At 48.8% G+C, this 20,583-nt stretch overlaps 9 protein-coding genes across 12 annotated transcripts; 6 read left to right on the forward strand and 3 right to left on the reverse strand.

Moving 5' to 3' along the window:
• Window positions 1-4,304: 4,304 nt before the first annotated feature.
• On the forward strand, window positions 4,305-4,892 carry FOXG_18158 (uncharacterized protein). Its single transcript, XM_018398206.1, has one exon. The coding sequence runs from the start codon at window positions 4,433-4,435 to the stop codon at window positions 4,766-4,768; it is 336 nt and encodes a 111-aa protein (XP_018234518.1). The 5' UTR covers window positions 4,305-4,432; the 3' UTR covers window positions 4,769-4,892.
• Window positions 4,893-4,927: 35 nt separating this feature from the next.
• FOXG_01650 (uncharacterized protein) lies at window positions 4,928-7,438 on the forward strand. The gene has a single exon (XM_018378570.1). The coding sequence runs from the start codon at window positions 5,960-5,962 to the stop codon at window positions 6,998-7,000; it is 1,041 nt and encodes a 346-aa protein (XP_018234519.1). The 5' UTR covers window positions 4,928-5,959; the 3' UTR covers window positions 7,001-7,438.
• A 1,256-nt stretch (window positions 7,439-8,694) lies between these two features.
• On the forward strand, window positions 8,695-9,670 carry FOXG_01651 (uncharacterized protein; the record flags this gene model as incomplete). The annotated part of the gene is made up of 2 exons (XM_018378571.1): window positions 8,695-9,053; window positions 9,109-9,670. 2 exons carry the CDS (start codon window positions 8,695-8,697, stop codon window positions 9,668-9,670), a joined length of 921 nt encoding a protein of 306 aa, XP_018234520.1.
• Window positions 9,671-10,053: 383 nt separating this feature from the next.
• Window positions 10,054-11,658, forward strand: FOXG_01652 (hydroxyacylglutathione hydrolase; the record flags this gene model as incomplete). The annotated part of the gene is made up of 8 exons (XM_018378572.1): window positions 10,054-10,078; window positions 10,140-10,234; window positions 10,281-10,352; window positions 10,489-10,702; window positions 10,766-10,857; window positions 10,907-11,041; window positions 11,093-11,119; window positions 11,169-11,658. 8 exons carry the CDS (start codon window positions 10,054-10,056, stop codon window positions 11,253-11,255), a joined length of 747 nt encoding a protein of 248 aa, XP_018234521.1. The 3' UTR covers window positions 11,256-11,658.
• Window positions 11,659-11,914: 256 nt separating this feature from the next.
• Window positions 11,915-14,588, forward strand: FOXG_01653 (uncharacterized protein). 2 transcript variants are annotated; one of them, XM_018378573.1, is made up of 4 exons: window positions 11,915-12,025; window positions 12,082-12,275; window positions 12,335-12,843; window positions 12,904-14,588. In XM_018378573.1, the coding sequence occupies exons 1-3, from the start codon at window positions 12,023-12,025 to the stop codon at window positions 12,705-12,707; spliced, it is 570 nt and encodes a 189-aa protein (XP_018234522.1). In that variant the 5' UTR covers window positions 11,915-12,022; the 3' UTR covers window positions 12,708-12,843; window positions 12,904-14,588. The 2 variants fall into 2 exon arrangements, with proteins under 2 accessions (XP_018234522.1, XP_018234523.1); XM_018378574.1 differs by having other exon boundaries at window positions 12,335-13,223.
• On the reverse strand, window positions 12,938-14,717 carry FOXG_01654 (uncharacterized protein). Of its 2 annotated transcripts, XM_018378576.1 has the most exons (3): window positions 14,433-14,717; window positions 13,653-14,333; window positions 12,938-13,603 (listed from the first exon to the last, which is right to left on the reverse strand). In XM_018378576.1, exons 2-3 carry the CDS (start codon window positions 14,113-14,115, stop codon window positions 13,293-13,295), a joined length of 774 nt encoding a protein of 257 aa, XP_018234525.1. In that variant the 5' UTR covers window positions 14,116-14,333; window positions 14,433-14,717; the 3' UTR covers window positions 12,938-13,292. The 2 variants fall into 2 exon arrangements, with proteins under 2 accessions (XP_018234525.1, XP_018234524.1); XM_018378575.1 differs by having other exon boundaries at window positions 13,653-14,717.
• Window positions 14,718-16,001: 1,284 nt separating this feature from the next.
• Window positions 16,002-18,192, reverse strand: FOXG_01655 (kinesin family member 1/13/14). The gene is made up of 2 exons (XM_018378577.1): window positions 17,885-18,192; window positions 16,002-17,820 (listed from the first exon to the last, which is right to left on the reverse strand). Exons 1-2 carry the CDS (start codon window positions 18,138-18,140, stop codon window positions 16,229-16,231), a joined length of 1,848 nt encoding a protein of 615 aa, XP_018234526.1. The 5' UTR covers window positions 18,141-18,192; the 3' UTR covers window positions 16,002-16,228.
• Window positions 18,193-18,476: 284 nt separating this feature from the next.
• Window positions 18,477-20,345, forward strand: FOXG_01656 (uncharacterized protein). Its single transcript, XM_018378578.1, has 3 exons — window positions 18,477-19,116; window positions 19,167-19,210; window positions 19,268-20,345. The coding sequence occupies exons 1-3, from the start codon at window positions 18,717-18,719 to the stop codon at window positions 19,298-19,300; spliced, it is 477 nt and encodes a 158-aa protein (XP_018234527.1). The 5' UTR covers window positions 18,477-18,716; the 3' UTR covers window positions 19,301-20,345.
• On the reverse strand, window positions 19,420-20,532 carry FOXG_01657 (aprataxin). 2 transcript variants are annotated; one of them, XM_018378579.1, is made up of 2 exons: window positions 20,353-20,532; window positions 19,420-20,306 (listed from the first exon to the last, which is right to left on the reverse strand). In XM_018378579.1, the coding sequence occupies exons 1-2, from the start codon at window positions 20,441-20,443 to the stop codon at window positions 19,558-19,560; spliced, it is 840 nt and encodes a 279-aa protein (XP_018234528.1). In that variant the 5' UTR covers window positions 20,444-20,532; the 3' UTR covers window positions 19,420-19,557. The 2 variants fall into 2 exon arrangements, with proteins under 2 accessions (XP_018234528.1, XP_018234529.1); XM_018378580.1 differs by having other exon boundaries at window positions 19,443-20,524.
• Between the last annotated feature and the right edge of the window lie 51 nt (window positions 20,533-20,583).

A 20,583-nucleotide genomic window follows, 5' to 3' on the forward strand; every position in this document is an offset into this window, starting at 1 on the left:
CAGTAGCCCACTCAGCATGAAGAGTTGGGTAACCGAAAGAAAGCTTGCACGTTTCCTACAGCTGTCGAAAGCGCGTACTCTAGTAGACTCAAGAATTCCTGTGGCAACAAAGATCTTCGGATCGAACGACATCTGACCCGAATACGTATGTTACTGTAAATGCATTGTGTCGAGGGGCTCGCTCTCTTGCAGGTAGGTAGACCAGTGAGTCCTCTTGTCTGACATCGAATCCATTGCTGATCGCAAGGACAGTTAGCGTTCGGGCTACCGAATTAGCGACTCGGCTATGAAAGGGGATCCACTGGTACAGATTTGCTGAAAGGGGTGGATTCGGGCATAGGGATGTGTGCCTAGTACGATGGTACCGAGGGAAAGTCAAACAAAGAAAAACCAAAATTTCAGCCTCTCTCGTAGTACATTATGGGTTAGATGCAGGATCTTTGATTTGAGGCCGAGCAGGGCAGATTGGTTTGGGCCCCATCCATCTGAGAAGCACATCTGGTGATTGATTGGACGGTCACAAGCAGATCTCTAGGGGGAGTACGGAGTTCGGAGTATGATTCCAGTTACTCTTCACAATGCCTGGACGAATCCGTGATGAGTGCTTCCCCAGTGCAATGAAGAGATTCTGAACCAGGGATGACATGAAAGCAATCATGACCTAACATTATGTTAAGAATGCTGAATCATTTGTGTAATGTTGACAAATTGCTTTTGGAACTTACAGTTGCAAAACCCGTTTCCAAGAAACGGTGGCCAATCTTGGGGCTATGGTGTTATGATGGTTAGTTAGCTGTCGACCGCCATTCGTTTGTTGCGTGGAGGGCATTTGTATGACGCATATGTTGAAATCGTCCTCGTCAGCCGCGATAGCAAATGTGAATCCAGGCGGCCAGGATACATCCGCCGATGAGGCATGCTGGCATGGTTTTGAGACGGATGGTGTGGTACTTTGCCAGGGGCTAGACCGTCCAAGGCCAGTGATACTGCGCTGTGCTGGGATGGGATAGTTTATGCAAAAGTATGTACTGTACCGTATTAGAAGACTCTCACATGGTCGTGGCTGCGCTTCCGTGACTCGGGCAACCCACGAACCGTAAGGAGAAGCTTGATGAGTAGGTTGATGATCAGCACCAATGTCTTGTGAGACAGCGTTCCGCGCAGAAAGCTAGTGGCTTTCCTGATGTTCCGAGGGAGATAAAACGCCTGGGCAGGACAATCAATGCGTGATCCAGCCCAAAGAGTGTGATTCGCGAGGACAAGACACGGGCATCCTTCAAATCCTTTCCTCTCCCTGTACATGTGACCCACAAGAGAACTACATATGTACAACCCAACCCAGCTGCCAGCCAGCTTGAAACCTCCAAGCCTCGATAAGCCCATGAAATCGAAGAACGGCAATTACCTGAATTCCCTAGCGTATGCCCAGGCTACCAGGCCGCTAGGGCAGTAAAGTCAACGCTTACGCGATGGATAGACCCTCCAATCCCCTATTTATCAAGGGCAACTGAAGCAAAAAATGGCCTAGTAGCTTATCCAAAACATTGCAAATCTTCATGTTTTGACAAGCGCTGTCTGAATAAAAATTCCGAACTGACATCGAGATTTACTGCAAAGATATTGCAGCAACTGACCAGCAAATACCGGCAAGAGTATCTTTTGGAGGTCACAACCTCCGGATTTGTTGACCATTTTCGGTATCTTTTGTGTGAAGTATGGATATATCTGACCGCAATTGTTTGCCAAGATGCCGACGCGCTCTCCTGCTATGGAGAACGGTTGTAATTTACACGCAAGATGGATCGACTCGTACACTACCTAAACAGCGCAATCATAGGCACCGGTGATAGACTCGTTGGGTGTTCTGACCACACACCCGAGTCTCGTACAGTAGACTCACCGGGACATTAAGCCAGGGTTGCCTGAGGTTAAAAAAAAGATGTTGAAAGATCCATCGAGGCGGCACGCTTTCATCCTGCACCATGGCACTTCGGGGTGGCGCACAGTTGCAGCCCTTGTTTGGTGACTGATTCAGTGGGCGATCAGGGCAATTCAGAAACAACAAGGCCTAACTCACCAGGCTCACCAAGTGATGGACCCAGGTTGCTGATCCCTCTACAATTGGATCTTCCAGAGGGGGCTAGTCAACTTACAGTTGACGCCCAGATCTTTCGAGGGAGAGATGCAAGCTTCAGAAGGCGAGCAGGCGAGGACTAAAAGAGGAGAGGGGCGTCAGTATGCTGTGCTCCACAGGCACTCAATTTGGTGGTCATGGTCAGCGCAATGGAACTTTGAGGGTGGGGATAATCTCGTAAACAAAGAATCCCTAGCTACCAGGCCAGTAAAATTCTGGTCGACTGCGGTGTGAGCTTGATGAGCTGTGCATATCCCCCATAGAGAGGGGCGATGAGATGAGACAATGGAAGTGACAGAGAAGGAGTAAAAGCCGAGACCGTCAGTGTGTAGCCATTGTTGCATCTTTCATGGGGTTTGCATATGTGCTAACACATAGATGGTACCTAGGAACAGAATATAATTACCTTTATTATGAACGAGGGGCGTCGGCAGATTTGCTCCAGATTGGATCATTTTAGAGGCTGCTGTTAACTTTCCTATGTCTGTTTCCAAGCCGTCTGTTTGGCCGACGACCTGAGGGGATGATAAAAACACTTGATTAGATCTAAGGTAAATTTAGGAAGATATTTGATTGATTGTATTTAGACTCTGTGATCTTGAGTCTTCTTGATCCCTGAGATGGGCACTTGATAGATCAGATCAGACCTCCCTTACCTAGCACGTATCGACAGGTAAGGTTGCTCGTGTTTCGTGTTTTGAAATGAATCGCTTGTACATGTTGTAGACGACGTGGCAGGCCATGTTGGAGCATACATAAGATCCACTGATCCAGGAAGAGAAACCAAACCGCTTGCCCAAAAAGCCGCCAGTATTTAAATCATGCTGGTATTGGCATTGGCGCTGGCGTAGCACAGGGAGCTATGAAGTGGTACAGAGTACTGCAGGCAGACTGGATTCTGGAGCACGGGCTGGCCTCCCACTGTTTACCAAGGTTGGAAAGTGTCGTTGTTTCCACAGCCCCTGAGTGGATGAAAGTAATCGAACTTGACTCAGCGCTTGGATGATACTGTCAGGATGGGCGAGTCGCCAACTGACGACCTTTGGGGCTTGCAGATGGATAGATGACTGGTTACCGCACTTGCCATTAATAACTTAAAACAGGGAGGGGAGAGTTCAAGCGTCCTCTACCTATTCAGGCGGAGCAGGACAACTTTGCGCTTTCAGTCTAGCCTAGGGTGAAAGAAAACAAGAGACTGGGTTGGTGGTAGATCAATGGATTTTGGTGTAAGCCAGTCTCGTGTATTTTTACCGCCCAAGGGACCTCCACATCTGTGACTGGACAATCGACCAGGTAATAAGATGGATGCCAGCGCTCAGGCCGTCGGGCGTTGCTGGAACGTGCCTACCCTAGCTGCCTTACCTGAGATACCGATCCAAGCAACCAAGGTAATTACCTCAGGTGTTGGGTGGTACATGCCTGAAGAGTCAGGCGGCCTTGCACCGACATTCGTTCGAGCTTTGAGTCGAAGTCTCCTAGATCTGGCTGTCTGGCGTTCCCTCCTCATCAATACCTCTCTTTGGCGACCTAAATTGATATGTCTGCTAACACCTTAGTCTTTGTCTGAGGTCTCGCTCCATGTAGCCCAAATCGCATTGCCGTTACCTGTGCCTGGTCTTGCGGAGCAAAATTGCAAGACGGCAACTGCCCACGTCCACTGAGCTCTCGTCCCTGGTGTGTTGGTATTCTTGCCACCAGGGATTCCCGCCAACGGCAACAGCAGGCACATCGCCCACCATAGGATGTCTAGCTTCCTCATCTAGTCTATCACACGCCCAGAAAAGCACTCACAGTGGTGCACAGTAGTGACTTACCTGGCTCTCCTGCACAGTCGGAGTACCATGTGCATAATGCAACGCCGGGTACCCGCCCACAGGCTTTGCTACCAGGAGAAGCACCATTCCGACTCTTAGGTACTAGAGTGCGAGTGTGGTCCCACATCTCAATATCTGAAATGGTACGTTCAAATTTCTCATTAGACGTTGGAGCCATTATACAGCCTAGACAGCGCAACACGAACCGCCTGCGATGGGACTTTGATGGAGTTATGCTGCGCCATCAAGCCCCTTGCCAATACATCGTCTTGTTGATTAAACTTTCACGGTGATAGCCATTCAAGGCCTCAGAGCAAGCACTCGGTGCCAGTGCATCAAGCTATCCACCCATTCATTGAAGCCTTGCACAGAGCGTTTATCACGGTTGCCAGCACATTTTTTCGTCCATCCTCGGGAAATCGCCAATGATACTGTTCCTCACCAGACAAGCGTTCAATAGTCCCAAGAATAAACGGATCATGATATGCAAGAGCATGTACAAAGAAGCGGGTACAACAAACCGTTATTACCGGTGTCCTTCCTCGGCGGTGACGATAGGCGGATCTCAAACCCATTGCAAACATCATCAAGCACCTGTCGATCAGATATGATTGTTTCTCCTAGGAGAACGCCCTTCTCGCATCTCACCCTCTTTGCGAGTTGCAACAACTCAGCGTGGAGCCGAGAAGTGGGAATTACATGTGCTACAGCAGGGGTGTCTGCAGTACCTGACCGAAGCATGCCAAACCACGAAAGCAGTGATGCGCATCCCGCTTGGATGAGATTCAAGACCCTTCCGGAGTGGCACTTTCACCAGTAGGGAAATGTCCCATCCTTTGGCCTGGGCGCGGCGCTTCCTATAGTAGTGGTCCCCCCAGCCCATCTCAGGCCCCAAAAATGCATGCATTGTGGCGCCGGCTAGTGCTGCGCTTGGCGCACCCCTCCAGCAATCTTCTACCCCCTACTGCTTGGTGAGTCTCAAGCGGATGCTGCGGCCAGACTGGCTGACTACCTTGCTCTTTGTGTTTTATTACGACTCCAGCCCGTGGGCCAAATTCTTCTCCATCCCTTCTATTCCCCACTACTCCATGTGAGCTGCATCCCTAGCGGCAGGGGTGACTTGCCTAGCTTGCCTTGAGTCCAGACGACCCGAGGATGTCCACTTCTTCTAGAGACGCCGCTCTCATGGGTCTTCAACGCAATCATAGCGGCGGGAGGCCCCATCACCATCACTACCTGTTTCCTCTTTGTTCGCCTTGTCGGTACGACGGTACCACGCCAAACTTAGCGTATGCCTACCAAATCGGCGTGAACCGCACTGATCCTACTCTATACCATTCGACACGCCCTCACACAAGAACACCCTTGACTCCATGCCGCAGACGTCGTCTCAATACCCAGAGCAGCAGCCTGATTCTCGCTCCGGCACTACTTCCCGCCCGCCTTTCTCACTGCTTGCTGGCACCGCCCGTTGACACACCCCCTGCCGGCCCGTATGACGCAGCCCACCACCCCAGCTGCCATGCTAGAAAATTGATAATCCTAGCACAGGAACGTGAAGTGAGGGTCAAATGTGATGAGGAGCCTAGCCAAGTACCCCATGGGCGAGATTCTGATTTGACGGTTGTTCTAAATTCTACGGTTTACAGCCATCATGTCGCTACTAAATCGCCCATGCTTCTTTATTGCTTGGTCCCTCCTGGCCCACACCTAGATCCTTGGAGAGTTGATCTTGTTCAAAGCTGCTAGACTCGATTTATCTTTCAAGCCATCGATTGCCCCATGTTTCGTTAACCCCCTCGAACCCCTTTGGAGCCGGTACCACCATTTCACGATACATATTCAAGCTGAGCCCTTCTCAGTTCTCTTGGGATCTACCATCATTACTTACACCTCAATAATTATTTTATATTGAGCACGATAACTACTTTGATATCAGCTGTCGTTTCGATAACTTGTCTCGATACATCTCAACTTTTCACGTCATATTACTTATTTGATACACTTCAAGATGATGCACCCACTCTTCGGTGTGCAGCCAGCAGGCTCCTTGCCCATCACATATCCTTACGACCCAATGCTGGACGACCACACACAACAAATGGCATGCTCGCAAGCTTCAAGAAGGTTCTCACGAGGGTCCAGTGGACAACGATCTGGAGGTGCTATGAGAGTGACCAAGCCTTCAAGCGCCAACAACAGCCCTCGCTCGTCTGGTTTCATGGCTCGCCGCAAGACTCTTATGAATGACGGCAACTCGCAACGTCGACAACAGCAGATCATGGAACAGCTATCAACGTTTTGTGACGTTGAGTCGCAGCAACCCGCCCCACGATCATCGCGCCCTGTGAGTTGGCATCCGGGCTCATATGGCCAACAACCTTATGTTCAGGCGCAACAGCCCGCGTATGCCTTGACCACAAGCCACTTGCCTACCGACCACCAAGACTTGCACGGTAACTATGCTCATTATTCTCCAATGATGGGTTCGACTTCATGCGGTACATCCCCGCTGGCATTCTCCCATCTGCCTCTCCCATATCAATCTACCGACAACATGACCTGCAATCCTTACCACGGAACGAACATGTCGCATCACTCACCCGCTGCTTCTATGGTCTTGCCGGGTCGTCAACTGCCCGTCATTTCTGCACCCGCCGAGGCAACTGATAGCAATGGATGGGACTGGAATACCTTTATCATGCACGGCATTGGCTCCACAACACCCCCCACCCCTGAGACCCTCCCACAAACCCAATTGTCTCAACCTGCAGTATCAGAGGATCCTCACTATCAGGCTCTTGAAGATGCCGCGGAAGAAGACGGCGAGATTCTGGTTGGAATGGGGCTTTACGACACTCCGGAGAAGTACGACGAAGATCCTCAGCTCAACAACTATCGATCTACTGTATCATCTTTACTTGGGTCATCATTCAGGACCCATGAACCTCAAGGCAAGGGCCTGAAGCTCGAAGAGACATGGGAACCTCCCAAATCTGACGAAGAGGATGAGGATGACGACGAAGACGAGGACGACGACGATGAGCAGTGAACCCGCTGCATCTCGAAATTTGTAACGGCATACATGAATAATGACATGAATTTTTGTATCACTATGGTGTTCACTGGTAGGCAGGAAAAGCCGGCTTTTGCTTCTTCGGGACATGGGGAAATATAGGGTGATAAGGTCGGTGCACCTGGATCTCAGGATAAGGAACATGGATGCAAGCGTTTGAATTTACTGCACATATAGAGTCTGGCTATGGATACCCCGTGCACAGAGCACAAAACTAGGAGATACAAGTAAGGCTCAGGCAGCCGCCCAATAGTTATCCAACGAAGAAGTATACAACCAATATGTTGAGAGAGAATAAAGCGACTTAACAATGTGTCATGTATTATGGCCTAACAATAATAACTCCACCATAGCCTATCATGCGACAGCAAGATCCATCGTTCACCACAGCATCGTTGGAGATAGCTTTGGCAAAAAGAGGCGGTATGAGGTGGACCCAAAAAGAGCCGCGTCTCCTTCCAACGTTGATTTAGCTGTGCTAAACCCTGTCCAACATGTGGCATATCAAAGATCCGTGCTTCCGCACTTGACTCAGCATATTCAATTGGTCAAGTTCCAGATTTGACGCCCCCCTCCCCACTCTGAGCCAGCCCTGCGTGGCATGTGCACGACCCCCTCTTTCCGATTTCTTTTTTTACGGCATTACGTATTTGCTCAGGGACGGTTGTGGCTGAATAATAAAAAGTGGCTAGCTCCACTGTGTGATTGATCGGGAACCCAATCCAATTCAGCAATGGAAATGTTGACCTTAGTAACTTCTTAGCACTCTGTGCGGTTCGGAGGCTCCGTAGATAGAGCTGGTAGTCATACGAGCCAAGGTGACAGCGGAGAAAGGAGCAGGATGTATGATTACTCGTGGTTCTGGGGAGACATGACTAGCATGTTCCAAACGAGACTTGACCAGGAGCTCTGCTCCACCTCATGACCTGAAAATTGCTCAACCTGCCTAAGACGCAGGGAGGAGGGGAGGTAGGTCCTTTTCCGAGGTGGGATGGTAGCGATAGCCGCTAGATTTATACCGTGCTGATTGGCAGGGTGCTAAACGCTCTCGCCAAACTTCCATTCTCGACCTCTACCATCCGAAAACACAACCGCATCATAAAAGCATCTATAATCTAGTAGGTATACTTTTTAAGACACCATCTATTGAATACCTACTACAAGCAAAGTTTTTGAGTTCAGGCGCTCTGAGTTTTCTTACTTTACTTAGATACCCTGTACCGTGCCAGCCTCAGGCTTTGAGGATTGTGCTTTGTATGCATTGAAATGTTTATCTAACACGTTGGCGTTCAAATACGTAGGTGTTGGGAGGGGAAATAAGGAATTGAAAGAAAATCATGATCATAATCCTGAAAACCCCTTGATATATCGTAGGTTGTATAATAAACACATAGAGCATTAAAGCGTGATACTGTTGGCAAGAACATTACACCTTGTTCAAGCGATAGATATCCATCATTTGACACTGAAAAATTGTTATCCAAACAAAATCCTACAATCAGTGCGCGACAGACAACACTAAAAAATAGGAAAGAAAGAAATACACGCACTACTGTTTCCCCTGAACAAGTGAGTAGATGCTGCTTGCTATCTAATACCTCAGAGAAAATATCTATTTTTCTATTATCTTTATTTAAAAAAAAGAAAAGAAAAAAAAAGAAAGAAAAAAAATGGTACAATACGTCTTCACACCATGGCGCGACCGTTACGAACTCTTGCTCGTTCGCGAGCAGATGTACACAGGCATCGACACCAACGCCACAGAGGCAAAGGGGCATTCCGGCCATTCTGAAGGCAGCGTAAACATACAAAACCAACAGATTTTGGACGATCAGGAAACACAGAAGAGGCAACACAAAGCGGTTGCGCGTGTGTCGATGTGGATGCAGCGAGGAAACTGTCCTCACATGGTCGAGTCAACAGCACTGTTGATGGCTGCCATGCTGAGTGATAAAGAGGCAGCCGCTGGAGAAAATGCAGCTTCGTCAGCGTATGCAATCAGAGCAGCATATTCAGCTGCCTTTAGCAGGTAAGTTCTGCCAGCCGAGACCCATTGCTGTGTGACAGAGCTGATGGAACATAAGGTTCGTTACTGGTCTTCTTGATGGCCATCAGGACAAACAACGCAAACAGAGCATGTACTCTATTGCAAAGACCATTGGATTACCCGCTACATTCGTTGAGCTTCGCCATCAGTCAACGCACGAACAGTTGCCCTCATTAGCAAAGCTGCGCACTGCAGCTAAGAAGGCCTTATTGTGGATTTGGGATTATTACTGGAAGCAGCTGGGCGAGGACAATAGCGACGCGTGTCGCAAGGCAGTACTACGGTATCTCAGTGAGGGAGATGAATCGAAGCTGGCGGCTCTGTTTCAGGAGTTTGAGCGATGGCCTCCAGAGCGCGTTCTCAAGACAGTCCAAGAGGTCAAGGGCAGTTTGCCAGGCAACCAAGCCTTTTTGAAGTGCGCAGAATTGATGCAGAGGCTACGAGAGTCTGAGGAAGATAAGAAGTCGTCAAAATCTGGTACCGCCGATACGACCATGAAAGATACAGAGCCTGACACTGGTGAAGCTGATGAGGAAGATGACTTTGGGTGGTCACAGTTCAAAGGCACATGGAAGCCTAAACCTATTGGGATTGTTTAGCCCGAGCATCCAATCTTTCTATCAGATACCCCTTATTGACTAGACGTATAAATCATTCTGCAGAGGCAAATATGGGTGATGTTGGAATTGGACTCGGACATGTCACGTGCAGTCGCCCGCATCGGCAAACGTCATGATACTGGAGCCATGATGCCTCGCTTGGATGACAAAGCCTCACGTCTCATTCGATCTTGTTCTGTTACAGCGCATCCGCCTTCAACTGGCCTTGACATTTACACATACCTACTTATGTATAGACTCGCTATAAGTCGGCCATTCCCCAGACAGAAAATTGGATTTCTATCTAGTGCTGTGAGTCAATTGTTCAAGTCCAAAAGGTGTGCCTAGCTGAGATGATGTAGCTCGTAGCTGCTACCCGCGCCATGCATATTCAGTCAATTCCTATGTGTATGTCAAGTGTCCGAAGAATCCTCTTTTAAGTCGGGGAATCTGAAACTGATTTCAATAGGGGAGGGAAGCTCCAACAACTACGCTTACCTGGTAGTTGACGATAAGTCCAAGGATGCCGTCATCGTTGATCCCGCAAACCCTCCAGAGTACATAGTAACCATCCTGAGAATATTTGAGAAGCTGCTGATGTATATTCCAGGGTTGCGCCTATTCTGAAGGATGCTATTCAGGCGGGGAAGATCAACTTGACAGCCATTGTCAACACCCATCAGTGAGTATCATTAACCGTCAATTTCTCCCGACCTAGACTGATCTCCTTGCTGCCATTGGGATCATGCAGGAGGCAACAAGAAGCTGGTAAGACACCCCAAAATGATGTCCCATGAATACTTATCGACATCCATAAGCTTGCTGAGCTGGGCAATCCCAAGCTAGACATTATCGGCGGCAAAGACTGCGAGGGTGTTACGAAGACACCTGGTCACGGCGAGACCTTCAAGCTAGGCGACATCACCTTCAAGGGTGTGCATACACCTTGCCACACTCAGGACAGCATCTGCTTCTTTGTGGAAGACGGAAAGGACAAAGCTGTTTTTACCGGTGATACCCTTTTCATTGGCGGTAAGCTTGAGCAAACCTCGAATGCGTACAAGGATGTTTTGGGCCTGTGCTGATAATGAACAGGATGTGGAAGATTCTTCGAGGGCAATGCGGAGGAGATGCATGAGGCTTTGAACAAGCGCCTTGCGGCGTTGCCTGATGACACTGTAGTTTATGTAAGTTTTGAGCCAACACAAAAGTCCATCGATGCTCATATTATGACAGCCGGGACATGAGTATACCAAGGCCAATGTCAAGTTTGCCGCATCTGTTTCCCAGCGTGATGCTGTACAGAAGCTGCACTCCTTCGCCGAGAACAACAAGGTCACCACTGGCAAGTTTACCATCGGAGACGAAAAGGTAACTCGAATTTATGAGTTCTCTCGATATGAAACGGCTGACTTTGCATAGGAACACAACGTCTTTATGAGGGTTGAGGTTCGCCAAAGTTCTTGAACATGTTAGGTTACCAAGCTAACAATCACAGGATCCCGAGATTCAGAAGCAGACAGGTGAGACCGAGCCTGTGGCAGTTATGGCCAAGTTACGCGAAATGAAGAACAACTTCAAGTGAGTAAGTAGTGACACTTCCTCACTATCCTTTATCCTCTCACGGCTGACTAGTCTAAAGAGAGCCGGAGTCCAAGATATAGATGTCAGGTAACAGATTAAGGGCCCAGGAGGAACCAAATACTTGGGTGAAGATGGGTTGCATAGGGCGAGCGAGTATTCTGAGTGAATAATTGACTGCATTGAAAATTAAGTACTACAAATGTATATCTCCATGGATCGCTAGGTGCCTGTCTTCAAAGACTTGACATCGCTTGCTACCCGCTGGAACCACGCCGGTTTGAAGTTGTCCGACGAGGCTTGTTTTAATTTTGCTTCACTGTCCACACTTGCTCGCTGTAGTGATTTCAAAGCGGCAAGCTCTAGCATTTTTAGAAGCGAATATTGAGGAACGTCACGGTATCGAGAAGAGCTCTCGGCGTCGAAATCCGAGTATATGGTAGCGGCGTAGCAGGCATAAGTAAACAAACCGTAGAGTACTTCGCGATGAATATTCTCCAAAAGAGCGCGAGTGCATTGTGAAATCAGTCCAGAGAGACTGTAGAAATGTTGAGATGAGGTGTTAAAGGGAAGTGGTTTGGGTCTCTGAAGAAAAATTTATTAAAACTCATTGCTAGAAGGGCCCGTACAGTCTGAATTGAGTTTACAGACGGTGTTGGTGCACTGTCCTTCGCGGACGCCAAATCCACTATCGTCACCACAACTATCAATCGTGACATCAATCATCGCGACTGCGTGCAAGTGCTTTCTGTTCTTTCTTCGCAAGCGCAAATGGTAATGCATACTCTGATCGTATATCAGTAAAGACATGGTCTAACAGAATTTCTCAGCCTCCAAAGCGCAAGGCTCCCGCGACCAGCGCAACCGCCGCGCCCAAGGCGCGACAATCCAAACTTGCAAAGGAGCATAACGTTACTGCGCAAGAAGAGGGCGAGATCCGCGAGGCGTTCAGTCTCTTTGCGGAGCCAATGGATGGTGAGAAGCATGGAGTCTTGCCTATTGACGATGTCAAGTCTGCGCTCATGTAAGTATCCATGTGAGGACGCTTCTGAGTTCTTGGCTGACATATGCTTGTTTAATTAGAGCCCTCGGTGTTCCGCCCTCTTCCCACGCAGAGCTCAAAGAATTTATATCAATCCTGGACCCAGAAAACGACGGTTACGCGACATTTGAACCTTTCTTCGCAATCTGCGCCCTCAAATTCCATACAAGAGAGCACGACTCGGACGCCCATCGTGCAGAAGTCGAGGAAGCTTTTCGACTATTCACAAACGGTCAGGATGGACCCATTACCCTTGCACACCTGCGACGTGTTGCTGCTGTGCTCAAAGAGGATGTCGATGAGGAGCTACTCAAGGATATGATTCTCGAGGCGAACGGCGGCGTAGGTGTTGCTAGGGGAGTGGGCGTTGAGGAGTTTGATGGAGTCATGAAGAGTGCTGGTGTCTGGAGGTGATTCTTCAGCTTCCAGGAGGCGCCACCATGTTACGATTTACGAATAAACGAAACTTCCCTTATACGGCTTGGGGCAGTTGATACCATGAGATGAAGCGGAATCGACCCAAGAGTTGCAATGTTGCATTGGGAGAGAGGTAAGAAACCCAAGATGAGGGACAAGACGCTGACTGCTAATCATGCATTGTCGTTTGCAGACCAACGTACATGATAATTATTATAGTATAGTGCGCGTTACTGAGTTGAGGCTTGTTTGGAGGGACCTTGATGAGTTCAAAAACGGAGGCATCAGCCATTCAGTGTCTATATCAGGAGTCAAGGAGCAGCTCTACGCATTCACTGTTTCCAAATCTAATTAAACAATCTTAAAAGCGCTAGGTTCCTCAGGATCAACGGTCCTGGCCAATACATATGTATAATAACACCTAATTCTGAAACGCCTTATCAGATGCATGCATGCCCCGTAGGTGACAGCGACGGGACGGGATATGTGAGCTAACAAGCACACACTATGTCAACCCAACTACCTGAAATGAACCTGAACTATATAGCAGCGCAAAACCAAATGTCGTAACTTTCGTGAAAATCATTGCGGAGACTCGACCGTCACCGCTGGCTTAGCGTCACCACCCTTGGCCGCGGCGGCGAGCTTCTCCTCTTCCTGTCGGCGGGAATCGAGCACGACCTTGAGCTCCGGGGGAGGGTTGAAGCCAGCGTGGTCTGAGTGACGTTTGTAGTAGTATGCGTCAGGCTTGGGGTGCATCTCGGGAGGGAGCTCTTCCATGATGCACTTGACGATGTTGTCGATTGAGTTCTTCTTGGAGGCGTCGCGGTGCCATACGGTGATGAGGTGGGAGTTGAAGCGGACGGAGAGACCAACACCACAAAGCTGGTCGTCTATAGCAGAAGTTAGCACAAGTATGTCCATTGTGGTCAGAGTTCATACCGTCGTCGAGAACACTTTGGAGTTTCTCGCCAATAGCAAGGAGCTGAACACGAGTCCACACATCAGGACCTATGCTCTTAGGGAAGCGGAATGTCCAACTTCCACCAAGAATGTTGCGTCGATCCTCCCAGACAGGGCGGAAGCCTGACTTGAAAAGATACAAAGACTCTCGAACACCAATATTTCCGACAGGAGTATTATTGGCATATCGCCAAAAGTCCTGCACCGACTCGATCTGGGTACCCAGCTGCTCCAGCCCTGAGTGATACTGATCACCGCTTTCCCCTTCCTTGGCCTGTCGGTCGAAGTAGACGTTCCAATAATGCTGAGTGGGTAGTGCTCGCATCGTCTTTAGGAAGTTTCGCTTGGCATCGTCGCGCTGTTCGGCGGGAGAGCTGGGATCGTTCTCCTGAGATTGCGAGTCTGCGGAGCCGCGCGTGAAGAGAGGGAGACGGGAAGACATATTGGTAAGATGCGGGATGAAGAAGGAGGGAAAACGAATGTAAGAATGCTGAGTATGGAGGTGAGGAAAGCCAAAGGTCGGAGATGAGCACGGAGACTGAAGTTGAAACTACAGTTCAGAGGCAACCCTGTCACGTAGGTAGGTAGCTTAGCTGGTGAGGGGCACGTCAGACAGAAAGAGGAATGGACAGCTTAGTCCAGGTTAACTATTAACAGCCCCTATTTCGTCGTTTAGTCCTTAATAACAAGCGAATAAGGACAGGCATGTAAGGAGAAGGCCAGTATGTAGTAGTCAAATAAGGAGACGTGTATACGCACTTTCGAAAGTTTAGGTCAAGTATTTTGTTGTTACTGTAGATGCCCAAATGCCGAGCTATGGTGGGGATATGCCTAGTAGGATGGAGTTGCAGAAGCTACAGTAACCAGGTAGGTCGGTATGCCTCAAGGTGTCCGAAGACTTCTATAAGACTCTGAATAGGGGGTGAAGACAAACAACTGAAATAGTCTACTAGGGTGACCCTTAAATATACTAAGTATACATATTGGTATTTTTATTATCCAAGATAAATGTCAAGTTTTCTGCGATAAGGGCATAGCAGAAATAGTTGGCATGGCATGATACGACATGACTGCGGGGTCCTCGAGACGGCGAATGAGCTACTACAGGCTTTGCAATCCCTATTGATTGGTGACGAAACATCGTCAGTTGCTCATTTATTGACCTCTGTTACTGCGTTCAAGGCATGTTGTATTTTCTCAGCTGACATTTTGACGAATCATCGTGACAGTTTCAGATATCCCTGATAAGACTGAAACTGAAGTTTATGAACCGACTCAGCCAATCAGGTCAAGCACCTTGCTTAGTGAAACTACCTACTTTGACAACGATCATATCGACAGTTCATCCTGTAGCGTTAACTGACGGATCGGAAAAGGGTTTTTAAGCCTCCCAATTCGGAGGACTCGCAGGAGATAGAGTTACTCACGCGTGTATAAAACAACAAGCTTAGAAAACAAAAAAAACCCCTGCTAACCAGCGTACTTATGTAGTTGCCTAACGTTGATGTCGCTATCATTAGTTGATCTTGGCCAAATCCCCATCTGTGTCAGAATGAAGACAATGTTTTGTAATATTGTGAACTCTTACATATGGTGACAAGGATACAAGAGAGATGACTTTTGCTGTTTGGCTTCGGAGGATGGGTAAGGAGAAAGACATCGGCCCCTACTCTTGTTTTAAGACATGATAGTAAAGTGTAAAGACCATATATTTCACCAAGAGCTTGTCAGTAAACTTACAGTGCTTCTAACTACCTACCTACCTACCTAATGACTATTCTCTGGTAGACTTATGTGGATATTGTGTTTCTCAGTAGTTATGGTACCACTTGATTGTCAGTTTGGAATGTTACAGATTTTGAGACGGCGTAGCAGGCTATAGGAACTTGTAGTTATGAAGCTTTATTATCGAGTAAAGCTTCTCTCGCTGCCACATAGTACTTCAGGTACCTGGTTAAAATTCCCTGACTGTAAAGAGCAACTGACTGTGACGGTGGTGTGCTATTACACAGAAAGTCCAACGGTTCGTGAACCTTGCTTGGTTCCTGTCTTGAATCTCCCACTTTCTTTCTTTCTTTCTTCATTACTTTGTCACAATTTCGCTATTGAATAGTCCCAAAACAGCTTTTTTCTCATACAACCAAGGTAGTCAGTCTAAGCACCTACAAAGCCTGCACTCAACTGACCTAGCTGTTATAGTCATTTTTTTAAGAAAGGGGTCTTGAGTTTCCTTATCTCCTGTAGACCCTATCCCTAGCCGTCTACAGGGGCCATGGTGGTTGTGGTATACATACACGCATAAACAAATAGGTTACCATCAACTCTATGGTCCATTTTATCATACCATTGACCCTGATGGACTCGTGTGTGATAGAATTCTTCATATTTAAATCATTTGTAATGTAACGTAACGTAGCCTATTGTCCAGCAAACTCAAAGAGACATCCAGTGAATCTAATCCGACCCAGTCATTCAAACAACGCTTCCAAAACACCATGCTCCATTCATGCTAGCAAATCTTCCTTCAACCACTTCTGCTTCGTTGGTCATTCCTTTCAGAGGGTTTCCTTTGCGCCCAGTGGCATTCTCGCGCTGTTCTCATTCTTAAACCTCGTCAAGTCCCCTTGCATCAACTTCCTCAAGTTACCCATATCCTGGAGGTATTGCTGCATTTCTTCTTGCAGCTCATCCTCACCATATGCTGTGCTCTCCGAATCGTACTGATCGTCATCGTACTCACTATATTCGGAGGCATTTTCCTTGTCCTGCTCGTCGACTTCTCGCTCTGGCTTCACGACAACAGGAGGAATAGGGTTCTTGAGGCTTTCGATAGCGAGCTTCAGGTGCAGTTTCAAGGCCTCATTCTCCGTCTGAAGCTTCTTGATCTTGCTCTCAGCTACCATGCTGCGCTCCTCCATCATGCGCTGCATAGAGTTGACATGAGTCTGGTACTCCTCCAGTTTGTCCTCAGCTTCCTTGGCGTTCTTCTCACGCTGTCTCGAGTCTGATACGGAAAGCTGCAGAATACGAATTTCCTCCGCCATGGCAGCAATCTGTGCGTCTCGCTCGGCTGTTGATATGTGGTCCTGGTTGACAACAGCTCTAGTTCGGATTCGTTTGGCTTGGTCGGCATATCGCAGTGTGGAAAGGGTTTCATCGTAATCTGAGGGTGCGATGCAAGCAATCATGGCCGTCTTGCTGTTTCCTCCCAGTGAGTCTTTGAGAAGCCAGGTGAGGATTGAGTCTCGGTATGGGACAACCTCTTTTCGCTTTCCACCTCTTCCGGCCTTGGGGTCCGCTAGAGCAGCAATTACACGTCCCAGCGTGGTCAGTGATTTGTTGATGTTGCTACCTTCACGTAATCGCGCACCAGTAGCCTCGGTGGCCTTCGCTCTCTCGCTACCAGCCAGATCCACCAGTCGAATGCGAGAGCTTCGCTCTGTCGTCTCGTCGGTTTCCATATCGTGGTGAATTTGTTTCAGCATGATTGTGAAAACGGCGTGACTTCGACTACTTGTATCGTTCATCTTTGTGCTCGCTACCGTACGAGATGTATCGCCCAATTTCATGTAGCGCAGAATCTCATTGATGTTTCGCACGGGCACCTCGGTAAGATCCTTGACGTATGGACCTTCAGTGGGAGATTCGCGAATCTTGAGATAATTGGGCGCCTTGTGCGTTTGAGGAGGAACGAGGAGGTCACGGACGTGCTCATTGTAGACTTCAAAGTATGAGACGCGAACATTATAGGCGACGTTTGAGTTCTCGCAGTGAGCGGCGTCGATACGCTCAAAGAGATCCTCGCAAGTCCGAGGAATCAGGCCAGGCTGGTCTGGAGTGCCCATCATGGTGTAACTCTTTCCAGATCCAGTCTGTCCGTAGGCAAAGATACACGTGTGGTAGCCTTCGAAGTTGTGATCGAGAAAGTCCTCGCCAAGGCTGTTGTAAACGTCTTCCTGAGTGGCGTAGTGCTTGTCGTTAGTGTCATGACTCCAGAAGGAGTTATCGAAAGTAAATTTCTTCTCCTCGATGACCTTCTTGGCCTTTAGCTTTGCAGCCTCTGGGTCGGGATCATCGGGTGCGGAGAGTGTTGTGAGTTGAGTGATGGGGTCCATTTGGATCAGACATTTTGCCTGGCGTTCAAGTTCTGCAGACTAGTCAGATACATAGGCTCTATGAAAAAAGAAGACCGTGTGCTTATGTGTGTTCACCTCTCTTGAGAAATGCTCTCACTCGGACTACGACCTTGACATTTCCTCCCCCCTCCATTCTGGCGGGCATGGATAAAGCCGCATCTCGAGATCTGAGCGATGGCGTTGAAGCTGAAGAGTGAACCCTGCCCTCATAAAAAGATGCCGAGGGCGATGAAGGAGAAGGCATCAATCTCGAGTCCAGAGCCATCGTCATAAGAATGCTGTTGACGTTGTCGATGCTGTCGTGAAGTCGATGTCGAAGAATAACCCACATCTCACCGTCTTCCCTTGTAGGTATTTTTTGTTTACCAGCGTCATTCACGTTGCTAGGGGCAGTTGCAGGGGGCCCTTGTCTGCGTAGTACAGGTCTTGACTGGTTTAACAGAAGGGAGCTTGGGCCAAGCGGCCCATCAAGACTCGGCAGCTCTAGTCTGAATCAAGTCTAGACTTTTCGTCAATGTCTGAAAGAAATACCACTCTTTCTGTCTGCTGTTCTTTACTCGAGTTATTCTGTCGTACTTGATAACCCAATTCTTTGACGCGCGGGGACCAAGTGACGCGAATTAAACTCCAGCCACCCTTGATCAATTTTACTGCTAATTAGGGCGCTGCACCTTAGCTGAGCTTAGCTCGCCTATACCTAGGTACAGATACCTTTGCAGACGAAACGCGACGTCCAACATTCGTCTACCCTCTCTTCTTCTACATCCCACAACAATCTTTTGTCGCGTTTTCAACTACAACAATCCGACCGAATAAATTAGCATCGTGCTTTACTGTGCGATTTTCCGGGAAATTTTATCACGTTCTTGCCCACCTCAATTTTTCGCCATTTTCTCTCTGTCGCACCATGGCGCGTACCAAGGAAGATGTCGCATCCAAGGGCGATGCCTCGCCTCGCATCCCCAAATCCTCTGCCGGAGTGACCAAGAATACTGCTGAAGCTCCCGTCAAGCGCGGTCGTGGACGACCTCCCAAGGGTGCTGCGCCCATGCCCAAGAAGGTCTATGTTCCAACAGGACGCCCCCGCGGCCGACCCCCAGGTTCTGGCAAGAAGACCACCGCTGGACCCAAGAAGGTCGCTGCAGTAAATGACGATGGTACGCCAAAGCGGGGACGTGGTCGACCTCGTCGAGCTGCCAGCGGAACAGAGTCTGCTGCTACAACACCCAAGGATGGCAAGAAGCGTGGCAGAAAGCCAAAGGCTGCCGATGTATCAGAGGATGAAGAGACCAAGCACGATGAGCCTGGTAAGGAATTTCTACAAAGCGCTAAATGATTCTGTGCTAACATCTCTCAGCCGACGAGGATGATGTCGCCAATGAGTCGCCCGCTAGGGACGAGGTAGAATCCCATTCTCATACCCTTCAGCCTAGAACACTATTTACTGACTTGTTCCAGGCACATGACGAGGATGGCGAAGCTTCCGAGTAGGATTTCAATTATGGCCAATATAGAAATCCTAACATGAATAATCAGCGTCGGCGGAATTTTCCTAGTTTCACAATAGGGTCTGAGTTTGGTTCATTTGCTTTCAGGTGCTTGGGGACACGAGGGGTGAGGGTCAGGAAGAATTCATGGAACGGTTATACTGGGATTGTGCTCTTCAGGAGTTGTACAAATATCATGCTAATTTACAGACGGGTAAAGCAGGCCCTTTTATCCCACCCATCCCATCCCACTTCTCCTATCTAGAGTTTCTTCCATGTCTCATACTCCTCTTCAAGATGTCGTTTTAGCTTTTGGAACTGGTTCCCAAAGTTGAGCCCACATCTCCAGCACTTCATGTCCCAGCGCAAATACGCCTCCTCCTTCGTATTCCTGCGCGGATCATCAGCTGCAAGCGGAAAGTCGTCCAGATCAACCAGAAACGGCGTATTGAACGAATTGTAGTGCTTGCGATGTCTCAATGCTTCAGAGAACATATCTCTCGAGAAAACGTGCACGTGAAGGTGTCTCATGCTTGGTACCGCATGCACGCCGGCCTTGACTTCTGCGGCCCAGTCCCGACCCTCCGGGAGTTCCCCACTCTGGTCCGGCTCGGCATCTCCATCGAGCACGGCTTGCCGATGAGCATCGCTCTGACTGTGCGTGCCAAGACGACGTTGGAGTTCCTTTGCGACCAGAGCCTTGAGGCGCTGAGTCTCCGTCTTCACTTTGGCAAGGACCTCTGGGTCATCTAGGGCATCAAATGGATGGAGAAGATTATACTTTGGCGAGCGAGGGAGAAGTAGAGTGTGAATTGTGGCCTTTGGATAACGGTCGTTTATTGCGACAAAGTCCTCGTTGTGATAGATGACGCGTGAGGATGGGTATGAGGCTGGATCTTCAAGATATGCGCCCAAGCCCATGCGGTCTTTGAACGGGTTTCCGCTACGCGATGGCCGAGCTGTATTTGTCTCGGGCGGTGTTTTCCTCTTTGGGGCCATGAGTTCTGCGACTGTCATTTGTAAGAATGTTTCGAGCGAGTTGAGTGTGTGACTTGCATGCATTGCGGGTCGACTTCTTTGTAGGCTCTTCACCACGGATCTCTTCCCTGGTAATGGCCTCCTCCGGCTCTGAATCTTGATGAGACATGTCTTTAGGTGGGAATATTGGAAACGTTTGGGGGATGCCAGTTGTTGGTGTTGGCGTTAATGTTAGTGCTTTATACTGTGGCGGGAGCGTGCAGGACTCATGATAGAGTGCCCCGCGGTGGAGTCGCCTTTTCATACACA

This window comes from Fusarium oxysporum, chromosome 5, assembly GCF_000149955.1.
Source record: "Fusarium oxysporum f. sp. lycopersici 4287 chromosome 5, whole genome shotgun sequence".
In the NCBI taxonomy this organism is placed as follows: domain Eukaryota; kingdom Fungi; phylum Ascomycota; class Sordariomycetes; order Hypocreales; family Nectriaceae; genus Fusarium; species Fusarium oxysporum.

Bases quoted from the DNA above. Each gene is read 5' to 3' on its own strand.
- FOXG_18158 (XM_018398206.1), top strand. From the start codon at position 4,433: ATGCAAGAGCATGTACAAAGAAGCGGGTACAACAAACCGTTATTACCG.
- FOXG_01650 (XM_018378570.1), top strand. From the start codon at position 5,960: ATGATGCACCCACTCTTCGGTGTGCAGCCAGCAGGCTCCTTGCCCATC.
- FOXG_01653 (XM_018378573.1), top strand. The intron at 12,276-12,334 runs GTAAGTATCCAT...TTGTTTAATTAG, and splicing joins GATGTCAAGTCTGCGCTCAT to AGCCCTCGGTGTTCCGCCCT.
- FOXG_01654 (XM_018378576.1), bottom strand. From the start codon at position 14,115: ATGTCTTCCCGTCTCCCTCTCTTCACGCGCGGCTCCGCAGACTCGCAA. The intron at 13,604-13,652 runs GTATGAACTCTG...CTTCTGCTATAG, and splicing joins CCAAAGTGTTCTCGACGACG to ACGACCAGCTTTGTGGTGTT.
- FOXG_01655 (XM_018378577.1), bottom strand. From the start codon at position 18,140: ATGTGGGTTATTCTTCGACATCGACTTCACGACAGCATCGACAACGTC. The intron at 17,821-17,884 runs GTGAACACACAT...ACTAGTCTGCAG, and splicing joins GAGAGCATTTCTCAAGAGAG to AACTTGAACGCCAGGCAAAA.
- FOXG_01656 (XM_018378578.1), top strand. From the start codon at position 18,717: ATGGCGCGTACCAAGGAAGATGTCGCATCCAAGGGCGATGCCTCGCCT. The intron at 19,117-19,166 runs GTAAGGAATTTC...AACATCTCTCAG, and splicing joins GACCAAGCACGATGAGCCTG to CCGACGAGGATGATGTCGCC. The intron at 19,211-19,267 runs GTAGAATCCCAT...GACTTGTTCCAG, and splicing joins AGTCGCCCGCTAGGGACGAG to GCACATGACGAGGATGGCGA.
- FOXG_01657 (XM_018378579.1), bottom strand. From the start codon at position 20,443: ATGTCTCATCAAGATTCAGAGCCGGAGGAGGCCATTACCAGGGAAGAG. The intron at 20,307-20,352 runs GCAAGTCACACA...TACAAATGACAG, and splicing joins GAAGTCGACCCGCAATGCAT to TCGCAGAACTCATGGCCCCA.